This window comes from Pongo abelii, chromosome 4 (assembly GCF_028885655.2).
Source record: "Pongo abelii isolate AG06213 chromosome 4, NHGRI_mPonAbe1-v2.0_pri, whole genome shotgun sequence".
Classification (NCBI taxonomy): Eukaryota; Metazoa; Chordata; class Mammalia; order Primates; family Hominidae; genus Pongo; species Pongo abelii.
In genome coordinates, this window is record NC_071989.2 from 149,510,375 (window position 1) to 149,521,800 (window position 11,426).

An 11,426-nucleotide genomic window follows, 5' to 3' on the forward strand; every position below is an offset into this window, starting at 1 on the left:
TCAAGCACTTCAGACAAGGGCTGTTCAACCTGTCATTACAGGCTAACTAAATAAAATTAATTTTAACATACCTTACAACGTTCAATCAGTTAAAATACTATTTCAGCTTGCTGGTAACAGTCCAGCTAAATTAGTCTATCACTTCACTTTAGCGTACATGAGCATAAAGAATATGGGGCATGGTGCTTTTTCACATTGTCTACTTTTCCATCGTGTGTCCAGATGAGACCAAGATTTTGCTCCCCAGTTAATAAAACTGAGCTTCAAAATATGATTAAGATGATTTCCAGTGAATGATGAAAATGTTCCGTATCTTGAAAAACATGTGAGTTACACACATGAATCCATTTGTTAAAATGGTACAGTTAAGATTGGTGCATTTCAATTTCTGTAAACATTGCCTTAAGAAAAGAACTATACAAAAGTAATCATTAAGCGGGAAGCAGAGAATGGAGAGAAAGGTATAGACAAAACAAGACAACAGAATGTTGTGAAACTGATTGTGTACAGAGGCTTATTCTGTTTACTTTGTATATGTTAGAATTTTTCCATAATAAAAATTTTAAGTTAAAGAGTCCTTGTGAGAACACGTTTATGAATGCAAACAATTCAACTCTACTCTAGCCAATCAAATCAAAGCAAAAGAGGGCAACACAGAGAAACATTCTCCTGAAACAATCTAATGTAATCAATTTTCTATAAAAAGGCAGTTTCTTGATAGACCCAACTGATATCTTTTTGGGGTACTTTGAGCTATTATCCTCTTTCTATATAACTACCAATGTTATCAAAGACATTTCGAGGATCTAAATGGAGTTTGACAAATACCGTACTGCTGACAAATTTGCTCTGAAGTAAAAAAATAATTCAACAACCTGCATTCGAGGATGCCTGGTGGTGCTTCAGAGAAACAGAGTGAATAAAAGACTTTGTGGATACCGTTAAGCTGGAATCAGAACTCAGAATGCTCACTGAAAGAAGGCAGCATTTAAGATTGAGCAGGAAATAATGGCCCTATTTCAGCAAAGAAATGACACCAGTCCAAGATGTTTATTATTGATGGTTTTATTTCATAAGTTCATTTCGTTACTCACATTCTCAAGGAAGAGTGTGTTCTCAGTAGCATCTATCAAGTGAACCCTGGAGGCTGGTCATATTCATAATCTTTTGTTTTTCTGGCTACATAGAGGTGATTTTGAACTACAAGATCATCTCAGCTATTCAGAGTTTAGATTTTATTTAGCCTTATTTGTTTTGCCTAGAGTTTATGTATTTGAAAATATCTTGATTTTTAATCTTCTATCACCTTGGCTCTTACCTGAAGTGAACTCTGTTTGAACTCAATTGATTTCACCTCTCAATAAATATGAAATCAATCTGAAATAAATTGAATTGTTTGGCATATTTTCTCTCTTCTATGTGCACTAATCTAATTCACACATTTTCAGTTTGTTTAGAGATACATGTTCCAATGTATCTGAGTAGAAACTAGTGAGATGGGAATGGATATAGCCATAATATTCCATCATTGAATTCCATGGCATTCACTCAAATGTAATTCACCTTTTTTTACAGTACCTTAATTTGGCCTGTATTTATAGGACTTGGTGTTCTTTTTGCTGTGAGAAGATGGTGAAGGTGATTCTTGAATGTTTGTTTTCTGCATTGCATCATGTTTGTACAACAGGGTAATATATTTGGACCTTGATTAAATAATGTAAGAGGGGAATTTGATCAAAAAAGTTAGAATAAAATGCACAAGCCTCTTACAACAATGTCTAATTCTATCCATGCAAAAATGGAGTAGAATCCTAAAATGCTTATGACAACTACTTGATTGCTTCTAGTCCCTCTTTCAAATACTTTAATTTACTTAGATACATGGATCATATGTACTTCTTGGCCTCTGTTTTCCTCCTAATAGCCTAATTGTTCTTTTTACTGTGCAGGCGTAACTATATAACAAAGTAGGTTTTTTGTTCATGCCATTTATAAGTCATAAAATTTAGATAATTTATTGTTTATTTTACCATTATTGTTGCTAACAAACTTCGTTGTTTTGCATTGTTTGTTGGGACAATTAAATAGTGTACCTCTTGGACTCATAGATTAAATGGCTCATCAGAGATAAATTGCACTGCTGAAGAATCAAAGGAGAAAGATTGAAGTGTAGAATCTGCACTTCAATCTTTCTCCTTAATTAGCACCACCAGGGAATTTGATTCAAGTTCTTGAGGAGAGTGAACCCAGGAGTTGGCTTAAAAACAAAAACATACACACAAAAAAACCAACGCTCGCAAGCAATTATTTATGCATGCGGTCCACGCACTCAGTTTGAGAAACACTGACTCGACTTAAAAGTCTTTATAATGCTCAGGTTTCTGAAATGCTATTGACCTGAAAACATCTCGTGAAGTTATTAGTTTGAAGGCGTGGTGGCGGTACAAGCTAAGAGAGTGAACGAAAGCTCTGCAGACTCGGTGGACTCCGTTTCACCCAGAAGCCAAGTGAAAATACAGACCACATTTACAGCTATAGCTGAGATAGATGTGTCCGGGAAGGCAGTCGTCGCCAGACAAGTTGTAAGAACTAATTTAAAAATCTCTGCAAAGACATCTCACAGGGTCGACGGTAGATGTGGTGATTGGGAGCTGAAAAGGATTTTTCTTCCGTATTCAGACATAATAGACATGAGGCAAACTAAAGTACAGAACAAGAAAAGGCAAGTGGCGTTCTTAATTTTATTGATGCTTTGGGGAGAGGTGGGTTCTGAATCGATTCCGTATTCCGTATTGGAGGAGACAGAAAGTGGCACATTTGTGGCCAACTTGACAAAGGACCTCGGACTGAGGGTTGGGGAGCTGGCTTTGCGGGGCGCTCGGGTTGTTTTCAAAGGGAACAGACAACATTTGCAGTTTGATCCACAGACCCATGACTTACTGCTAAATGAAAAACTGGACCTGGAGGAGCTGTGTGGCTCCACTGGGCCGTGTGTGCTACCTTTCCAAGTTGTACTGGAAAACCCCTTGCAGTTTTTTCAGGCTTCCTTGTGAGTCAGAGATATAAATGACCACGCCCCGGAATTCCCTGCCAGAGAAATGCTCCTGAAAATATCAGAAATTACTACGCCAGGAAAGATATTTCCTTTGAAAATGGCACAAGATTTAGACACCGGCAGCAACGGCCTTCAGAGATACACAATCAGCTCCAACCCTCACTTCCACGTTCTCACCCGCAATCGCAGCGAAGGCAGGAAGTTCCCGGAGCTGATGCTGGACAAATCGTTGGACCGCGAGGAGCAGCCCCAACTCAGGCTAACGCTCACCGCGCTGGATGGCGGGTCTCCGCCTCGGTCAGGGAGCTCCGAGATTCAGATCCAGGTTCTGGACATCAATGACAACATCCCCGAGTTTGCTCAGGAGCTCTATGAGGCGCAAGTCCCTGAGAACAACCACCTCGGCTCTCCGGTTATTACCGTCTCAGCCAGAGATTTAGATGCAGGATCGTTTGGGAAGGTATCTTACGCCCTGTTTCAAGTCGATGACGTCAACCAACCCTTCGAAATAAACGCAATCACAGGAGAAATTCGGCTGAGAAAGACTTTAGATTTTGAGGAAATACAGTCTTATGACGTGGATGTTGAGGCTACAGATGGTGGAGGCCTTCATCAGCCCCATCCCAGAAAACTTGCCAGAGATCATAGTGGCAGTTTTCAGTGTTTCAGATGCAGACTCCGGACATAACCAACAGGTTATTTGTTCAATAGAGAACAATCTCCCCTTTCTACTAAGACCTTCCGTGGAGAATTTCTACACCCTGGTAACAGAAGGCGCGCTGGACAGAGAGAGCAGAGCCAAGTACAACATCACTATCACCGTCACTGATTTGGGAACACCCAGGCTGAAAACCCAGCAGAGCATAACCGTGCAGGTCTCCGACGTCAATGACAACGCCCCCTCCTTCACCCAAACCTCCTACACCCTGTTCGTCCGCGAGAACAACAGCCCCGTCCTGCACATCGGCAGCGTCAGCGCCACAGACGGAGACTCAGGCACCAACGCCCAGGTCACCTACTCGTTGCTGCCGCCCCAGGACCCGCACCTGCCCCTCGCCTCCCTGGTCTCCATCAACGCAGACAACGGCCACCTGTTCGCCCTCAGGTCGCTGGACTACGAGGCCCTGCAGGCGTTCGAGTTCCGCGTGGGCGCCACAGACCGCGGCTCCCCGGCGCTGAGCAGCGAGGCGCTGGTGCGCGTGCTGGTGCTGGACGCCAACGACAACTCGCCCTTCGTGCTGTACCCGCTGCAGAACGGCTCCGCGCCCTGCACCGAACTGGTGCCCCGGGCGGCCGAGCCGGGCTACCTGGTGACCAAGGTGGTGGCGGTGGACGGCGACTCGGGCCAGAACGCCTGGCTGTCGTTCCAGCTGCTCAAGGCCACGGAGCCCGGGCTGTTCGGCGTGTGGGCGCACAACGGCGAGGTGCGCACCGCCAGGCTGCTGAGCGAGCGCGATGCGGCCAAGCACAGGCTGGTGGTGCTGGTCAAGGACAATGGCGAGCCTCCGCGCTCGGCGACCGCCACGCTGCACGTGCTCCTGGTGTACGGCTTCTCCCAGCCCTACCTGCCTCTCCCTGAGGCGGCCCCAGCCCAGGCCCAGGCCGACTCGCTCACCGTCTACCTGGTGGTGGCGTTGGCCTCGGTGTCGTCGCTCTTCCTCTTTTCGGTGCTCCTGTTCGTGGCGGTGCGGCTGTGCAGGAGGAGCAGGGCGGCCTCGGTGGGTTGCTGCTCCGTGCACGAGGGCCCCTTTCCAGGACATCTGGTGGATGTGAGCGGCACCGGGACCCTATCCCAGAGCTACCAGCACAAGGTGTGTCTGATAGGAGGCTCAGAAACAAATGAGTTCAAGTTCCTGAAGCCGATTATGCCCAACTTCCCTCCTCAGGGCACTGAGAGAGAAATAGAAGAAACCCCCACCTCTCGGAATAGCTTCCCTTTCAGTTAAGTGTGGGATTATTTTACTAAATCTTACTTATGTTTGGAGATCTCTTTTAACTTAAAGTTACATGGTCTGTTTCTTGTTTATTTTACCTCTATTCTTTAGGTTGAAATTTTATATAAAGTAAGATACTGGTATCTCAGTATTTCCTGTTCATGCTTAGTAGTTTATTACTTCACTTGAGGGTACTTGACAATATGAACAAAAAGTAAATTTTTATTTACATAATTTTAAACTTTTGGAATTAAATTATCTTTTCTTCTCCTCCCCCCCCCAAAAGTATTGTAAATCCTTAAGTAAAATTGTATTTCTAGCTATTGGTAAGAGTTGTTTCACTATTGCCATGTAGGACTGTTTAAAATGTGAGTATTTGATATTATTTAATCCTCCAATATCTCATTTGGCAGTAACTCCTACAGTGTGTAACACTAAAAATAAAAACTAATGATGGCTAAACACTAAAGTAGCCATTCATACTTATGCATATTTTAGTATTCCGTAATAGTCAATCCAAAATTTTTGTGACTATAGACTACTGAAGTGTCAACACATTAGTTTGTGAGCCTCATGTAAGAACATGATGGTCTTTTAAAAAAAAAAAAGTCGTGCCAATTATAAATGCTTAATAAATATTCGCTGAATGTTACTAACATTCTAGTATTGTTTTTTTTGAAAACTATTGTATCTACAGCGAAATGCTGATATCCTCTCTACAATAAAATATTCTTACCAATGAGTGAAAGTATGAAGTATCACTTCTTAGTCAAATCACTGTTGCTTTCCTTCAAAACAGAAAACAGCTTTGACTCTTCTACTCACCCTACACACCGTTACAGAAAATAAAATGCTTAACAGCACATTTTATCTTTTTTTCTTTGTCTCACAATTTGAAAGTTGAAAACTTTCAAATTATATTTGCCAAACTCTTCCTCTCACTTTCTCAAGATATTTGATATCTACCAAGATCTAAGTAAGGTATTAGTGGCAGGTTATTCGGTAACATCAGATTTTCCCTTCTAGTGTTGTGTAAGCATCATTTGCTTCTATTAACCATTAAACCATTTACCTTCACAGTTTAGCCCATATTTAGTCTTATTTGTATCAGCTGTATTTGTGATATTTCATTTAAAAGTCCCTCTTTCAACTTTCTATCAAAGGCAAGCAATGTATATTAAAATGACAATTCAGTGACTATTTTATTTTATTTTGAGATGGAGTTTTGCTCTTGTTGCCCAGGTTGGAATGTAATGGTGCGATCTTGACTCACTGCAACCTCCGCCTCCAGGGTTCAAGTGATTCTCCTGCCTCAGCCTCCTTAGTAGCTAGGATTACAGGCTCATGCCACCAAACCCAGCTAATTTTTGTATTTTTAGTAGAGATAGGGTTTCACCATCTTGACCAGGCTGGTCTTTAATTCCTGACCTTATGATCCACCCGCCTCAGCCTCCCAAAGCGCTGGGATTACAGGCGTGAGCCACCACACCCGGCCAACTATTTTACTTTTATCCTTAATTGAAGTGGTACTGGGCTGAACTAAATTACATTTGACTGTGTTTCATGTCCAGATAAGTGAACTGACTGTCATGGATGATTACCAACTGATTAAATGAGTGTGGGGAATATTTACTGTTTTGTGTTCTCAGATATATACCCTATTCTCCTTAGAACAGCATTCTTCCTTGGTGAGATTCCTTCTTCCATTGTTCTCACTCCAGTCACTTGGCTTTAGTTGGAGCAGTAGTGCTTTTCAATATCCCCATCTCCCTAATCCTAGAGAATGTACACTGGGGTGGTATACTGTCCAATGCAGATAGGTCAATACCCTTCCCTAGACAGTGTATTTTTGACTTTGTCAACTTTGTTGTCTTCTTTACATCTGTAGAAAAGACATTGCCTAGATTCTGAGCTTATATTGATTTTTTTTTTTTTTTTGAGACAGAGTCTTGCTCTGTCATCCGGGCTGAAATGCAGTGGCACAATCTCAGCTCACTGCAACATCCGCCTCCCAGGTTCAAGTGATTCTTCTGCCTCAGCCTCCCGAGTAGCTGGGACTACAGGTGTGCACCACCACATCCGATTAATTTTTGTATTTTTAGTAGAAACGAGATTTCACCATATTGGCCAGGCTGGTCTCAAACTCTTGGCCTCCAGTGATCCACCCACCTCAGCCTCCCAAAGTGTTGGGATTACAGGCGTGAGCCACCACACCTAGCCTAAATTGATTTTTAATAAGACAAACCACCATTTTCTCTAAATTTCACTGGGCATTGCACATAGTAAATTTATGAAGGAAAAAAAGTCCTAAATGGTGGCCAGGTATGGTAGCTCATGCCTGTAATCCCAGCATTTTGGGAGGCCAAGGCAGGCAGATCACTTGAGGCCAGGAGTTCAAGACCATCCTGGCCAATATGGTGAAATGTCATGTCTACTAAAACTACAAAAATTAGCCTGGTGTGGTAGCACGCACCTGTAGTCCCAGCTTCTCAGGAGGCTGAGTCAGGAGAATCGCTTGAACCTGGGAGGTAGAGGTTGCAGTGGGCCAAGATTGAGGCCACTGCACTCCAGCCTGGGCAAGAGTGAGACCATGTCTCAAAAAAACCAAAAAATTCCCAATGGTTATGTAGACCAGAGACTAACAAGAAACAATATTTTTATTTTCTTTCAGGAGTTACAGGCACATTACAATTTGAGAATGAAACTAGATTTTGAAAGTTCATGATTTCTTCCAGTACAATAGAACAAATTAGCATTTTTGTAATAGAACGTAAATTCCCCAAGAGCAAGAATTTGTATGTTTCATTTACTGTATTATCCCAGGAAGCTACATGAATGTCCCTACAGGTAAATACTTGTTAATAAATGAATTTGCCTGGAGCAGAGTTTTGTGTACTGAACTTGCACCTTTATAACGAAGATGAATATCGATACAGACATTACTTTTGCTGTAACAACCATTCTTAGCTACCTGAACAAGGCCTCATAATAGCTGGGGGAAAAGGGAGTATATAACAGGCCATGACCTAAAAGGCCTGCTATATGTTTTAGCTATTACAGTATACAGTGTGCTTTGAAATGAAAATTATCTGAAGTTGTAAAGCAGAACGCTTGGTGGCGCTGCAGGCTAAGAGTGAAAAACTGCAGCATCAGTGTCTCCTTAAAAGCTGTGCGGGTTTTCTGGCAGCTCGAAAAGGAAACACTTTTTTACTACTGGGGATAGAAGGTTTCAGAGAGGCAGCCATCCCATGTCGGTCAATGTTAAAAAGAACTAACTCAAGATATTTAAATCAAGATAGCTGAGTTGGCTGTAAAGCAATTACTTTGTGATTAAATACTGCATCTTTTGGACCCTGAGGAATGATGGAGACGCCGCTCCCCAAAGCACCAGAGAAAAGGCAAGTGACCGCCATTATTTTCTTACTACTACTGTGGGAGGCGGGCAGCGCTACGATTAAGTATTCAGTTCTAGAAGAGAGGGACAGCGGCTCTTTTGTGGCCAACTTAGCAAAAGATCTGGGGCTGGGTGTAGGGGAACTGGCCGCGAGGGGCGCCCGGATTCTTTCCAAAGGGAACAAACAGTATTTGCAGCTAGAACGGAAGAGTGGGAATTTGCTCCTAAAAGAAAAATTGGACCGGGAAGAGTTGTGCGGTGACATAGATCCATGTATACTGCATTTCCAGATGTTACTGAAAAATCCGGTGCAGTTTATTCGAGGTGAGCTACAGCTCCAAGATGTAAATGACCATGCCCCAGAATTCTTGGAAAATGAAATCCTCCTGAAAATCTCTGAAGGCAGCCATCCAGGGACTTCATTTCCTTTGAAAATAGCTCAAGATTTGGACGTAGGTAGCAACACAGTTCAGAACTACTCAATTAGCACCAACTCCTATTTCCACCTTTTCACTCGCAATCACAGCGACGGCAAGAAATACCCAGAGCTCGTGCTGGATCAAGCGCTGGACCGCGAGGAGCAGCCCCAGCTCAGGTTAACCCTCACAGCGCTGGATGGTGGGTCACCGCCCAGAATTGGGACTTCCCAGGTTCTCATAGTGATTGTAGATATCAATGACAACGTCCCTGAATTTGCTCAGCGGCGCTACGAGGTGCAGGTCCCAGAGAACACCCCTACAGGTTCCCTTGTCATCACCGTCTCTGCCAGGGATTTAGATGCTGGGACCCACGGGGAGCTCTCCTACTCATTTTTTCAATATTCAAATCAAATCATTCAGTCCTTTGAAATAAACTCAATCACGGGAGAAATTAGATTAAAAAAGGCGTTGGATTTTGAGGAAATTCAATCTTATCACATGGAAGTTGAGGCCTCAGACGGTGGGGGTCTTTCAGGAAAATGCACCGTAGCCATAGAAGTGATGGATATTAACGACAACGCACCGGAACTTACTATGTCCTTACTCATCAGTGATATCCTAGAAAACTCCCCAGAAACAGCGGTCGCTGTTTTCGGAATTTCGGATCCGGACTCCGGGAACAATGGAAAAATGATGTGTTCCATCCAAGACCATCTCCCTTTCCTTCTAAAACCTACCTTAGAAAATTTCTACACTTTGTTAACAGAAGGAGCGCTAGACAGAGAGAGCAGGGCCGAGTACAACATCACCATTACTGTCACAGACTTGGGGACACCCAGGCTGAAAACCGAGTACAACATAACCGTGCGGGTCTCCGACGTCAATGACAACGCCCCCGCCTTCACCCAAACCTCCTACACCCTGTTCGTCCGCGAGAACAACAGCCCCGCCCTGCACATCGGCAGCGTCAGCGCCACAGACAGAGACTCAGGCACCAATGCCCAGGTCACCTACTCGTTGCTGCCGCCCCAGAACCCGCATCTGCCCCTCGCCTCCCTGGTCTCCATCAACGCAGACAACGGCCACCTGTTCGCCCTCAGGTCGCTGGACTACGAGGCCCTGCAGGCGTTCGAGTTCCGCGTGGGGGCCTCAGACCGCGGCTCCCCGGCGCTGAGCAGCGAGGCGCTGGTGCGCGTGCTGGTGCTGGACGCCAACGACAACTCGCCCTTCGTGCTGTACCCGCTGCAGAACGGCTCCGCGCCCTGCACCGAGCTGGTGCCCCGGGCGGCCGAGCCGGGCTACCTGGTGACCAAGGTGGTGGCGGTGGACGGCGACTCGGGCCAGAACGCCTGGCTGTCGTACCAGCTGCTCAAGGCCACGGAGCCCGGGCTGTTCGGCGTGTGGGCGCACAATGGCGAGGTGCGCACCGCCAGGCTGCTGAGCGAGCGCGATGCGGCCAAGCACAGGCTGGTGGTGCTGGTCAAGGACAATGGCGAGCCTCCGCGCTCGGCCACCGCTACGCTGCACGTGCTCCTGGTGGACGGCTTCTCCCAGCCCTACCTGCCTCTCCCTGAGGCGGCCCCAGCCCAGGCCCAGGCCGACTCGCTCACCGTCTACCTGGTGGTGGCGTTGGCTTCGGTGTCTTCGCTCTTCCTCTTCTCGGTGCTCCTGTTCGTGGCGGTGCGGCTGTGCAGAAGGAGCAGGGCGGCCTCTGTGGGTCGCTTCTCGGTGCCCGAGGTCCCCTTTCCAGGGCATCTGGTGGACGTGAGTGGCACCAGGACCCTGTCCCAGAATTATCAGTATGAAGTTTACCTGGCAGAAAGCTCTGAGAGCCAGCTCAAGTTTCTTAAACCGATACTTCCCAACTTCTTGGGTGAAGGGACTGGTGGGGACAGCGAGGCAAACTCCAACTCCAGGAATCATTTTGGGTTCAATTAGGAATCTGACAACAGGTCGTGGTAAATCATAGAATTCACTATTCATCTGTAAGTTCCCAATTCTCTCATTCACGTAGAGTCACATATTCACACATTAGTAATGGCTGTCGTATTTATAGCTATTTCAACCTGCTAGACTATTTTCCATTCCCTTTGATTTTTGTTGTGGTGGTTGTCAGCTATGTTAGTTATAGCATGTGCACACGATAGCAGAGAAATGGTGTTTCCTATGGTTGTTGTTTTTGTTTGGTCAGATTTTGGAACTCACAGGTGTTTTCAGGTTCCCAGTATTTGAACTTGTTCATTGATATGTTATGATTAAGAAAATAGTGTTTCAAACTTTCTGGTTATCATCAGCATGACTCTAAGTCTATTGTAAATCACAGCTTTTAGTTTAAAAAATAATTTTCATTTATGCAAAAATTTTAGTAATCTTGTAAATTGTTGCATTTCTGTTGTGTTGTTTCAAAAACACTACTCTTCCCTCAAATGAACCAATATTTTACCTAGGTGATGTTTTCTCTCCTGAATTTCTTCTTTCAAAATTGATATTTATAGACCATCGGCTGTTATTCTAAAGGATTCAACTCCTGTTACATGAAAGAATAATAGAAAAAGGTTGGTTGACTTGTGATTGCTTTTTTAAAAAATAATAAATGGCTTTGGTATGTAAATAATGATTCTCCT

At 44.5% G+C, this 11,426-nt stretch overlaps 2 protein-coding genes across 3 annotated transcripts; both read left to right on the forward strand.

The window, feature by feature from the left end:
* The first annotated feature begins 2,438 nt into the window (after positions 1 to 2,438).
* LOC100460978 (protocadherin beta-6) lies at positions 2,439 to 5,384 on the forward strand. Its single transcript, XM_003780399.5, is given in 2 exon segments — positions 2,439 to 3,664; positions 3,666 to 5,384. Coding segments are annotated over 2 exon segments (2,310 nt in total). The 5' UTR covers positions 2,439 to 2,690; the 3' UTR covers positions 5,002 to 5,384.
* Positions 5,385 to 6,310: 926 nt separating this feature from the next.
* Positions 6,311 to 11,413, forward strand: LOC100449613 (protocadherin beta-17). 2 transcript variants are annotated; one of them, XM_024247612.3, is made up of 2 exons: positions 8,158 to 8,387; positions 8,674 to 11,413. In XM_024247612.3, exon 2 carries the CDS (start codon positions 8,674 to 8,676, stop codon positions 10,738 to 10,740), a length of 2,067 nt encoding a protein of 688 aa, XP_024103380.2. In that variant the 5' UTR covers positions 8,158 to 8,387; the 3' UTR covers positions 10,741 to 11,413. The 2 variants fall into 2 exon arrangements, with proteins under 2 accessions (XP_002816038.3, XP_024103380.2); XM_002815992.6 differs by having other exon boundaries at positions 6,311 to 11,413.
* The last annotated feature ends 13 nt before the right edge of the window (positions 11,414 to 11,426 follow it).

Excerpts from the sequence above, each read along its gene's own strand:
- LOC100449613 (XM_002815992.6), top strand. The coding sequence starts at position 8,350 with ATGATGGAGACGCCGCTCCCCAAAGCACCAGAGAAAAGGCAAGTGACC.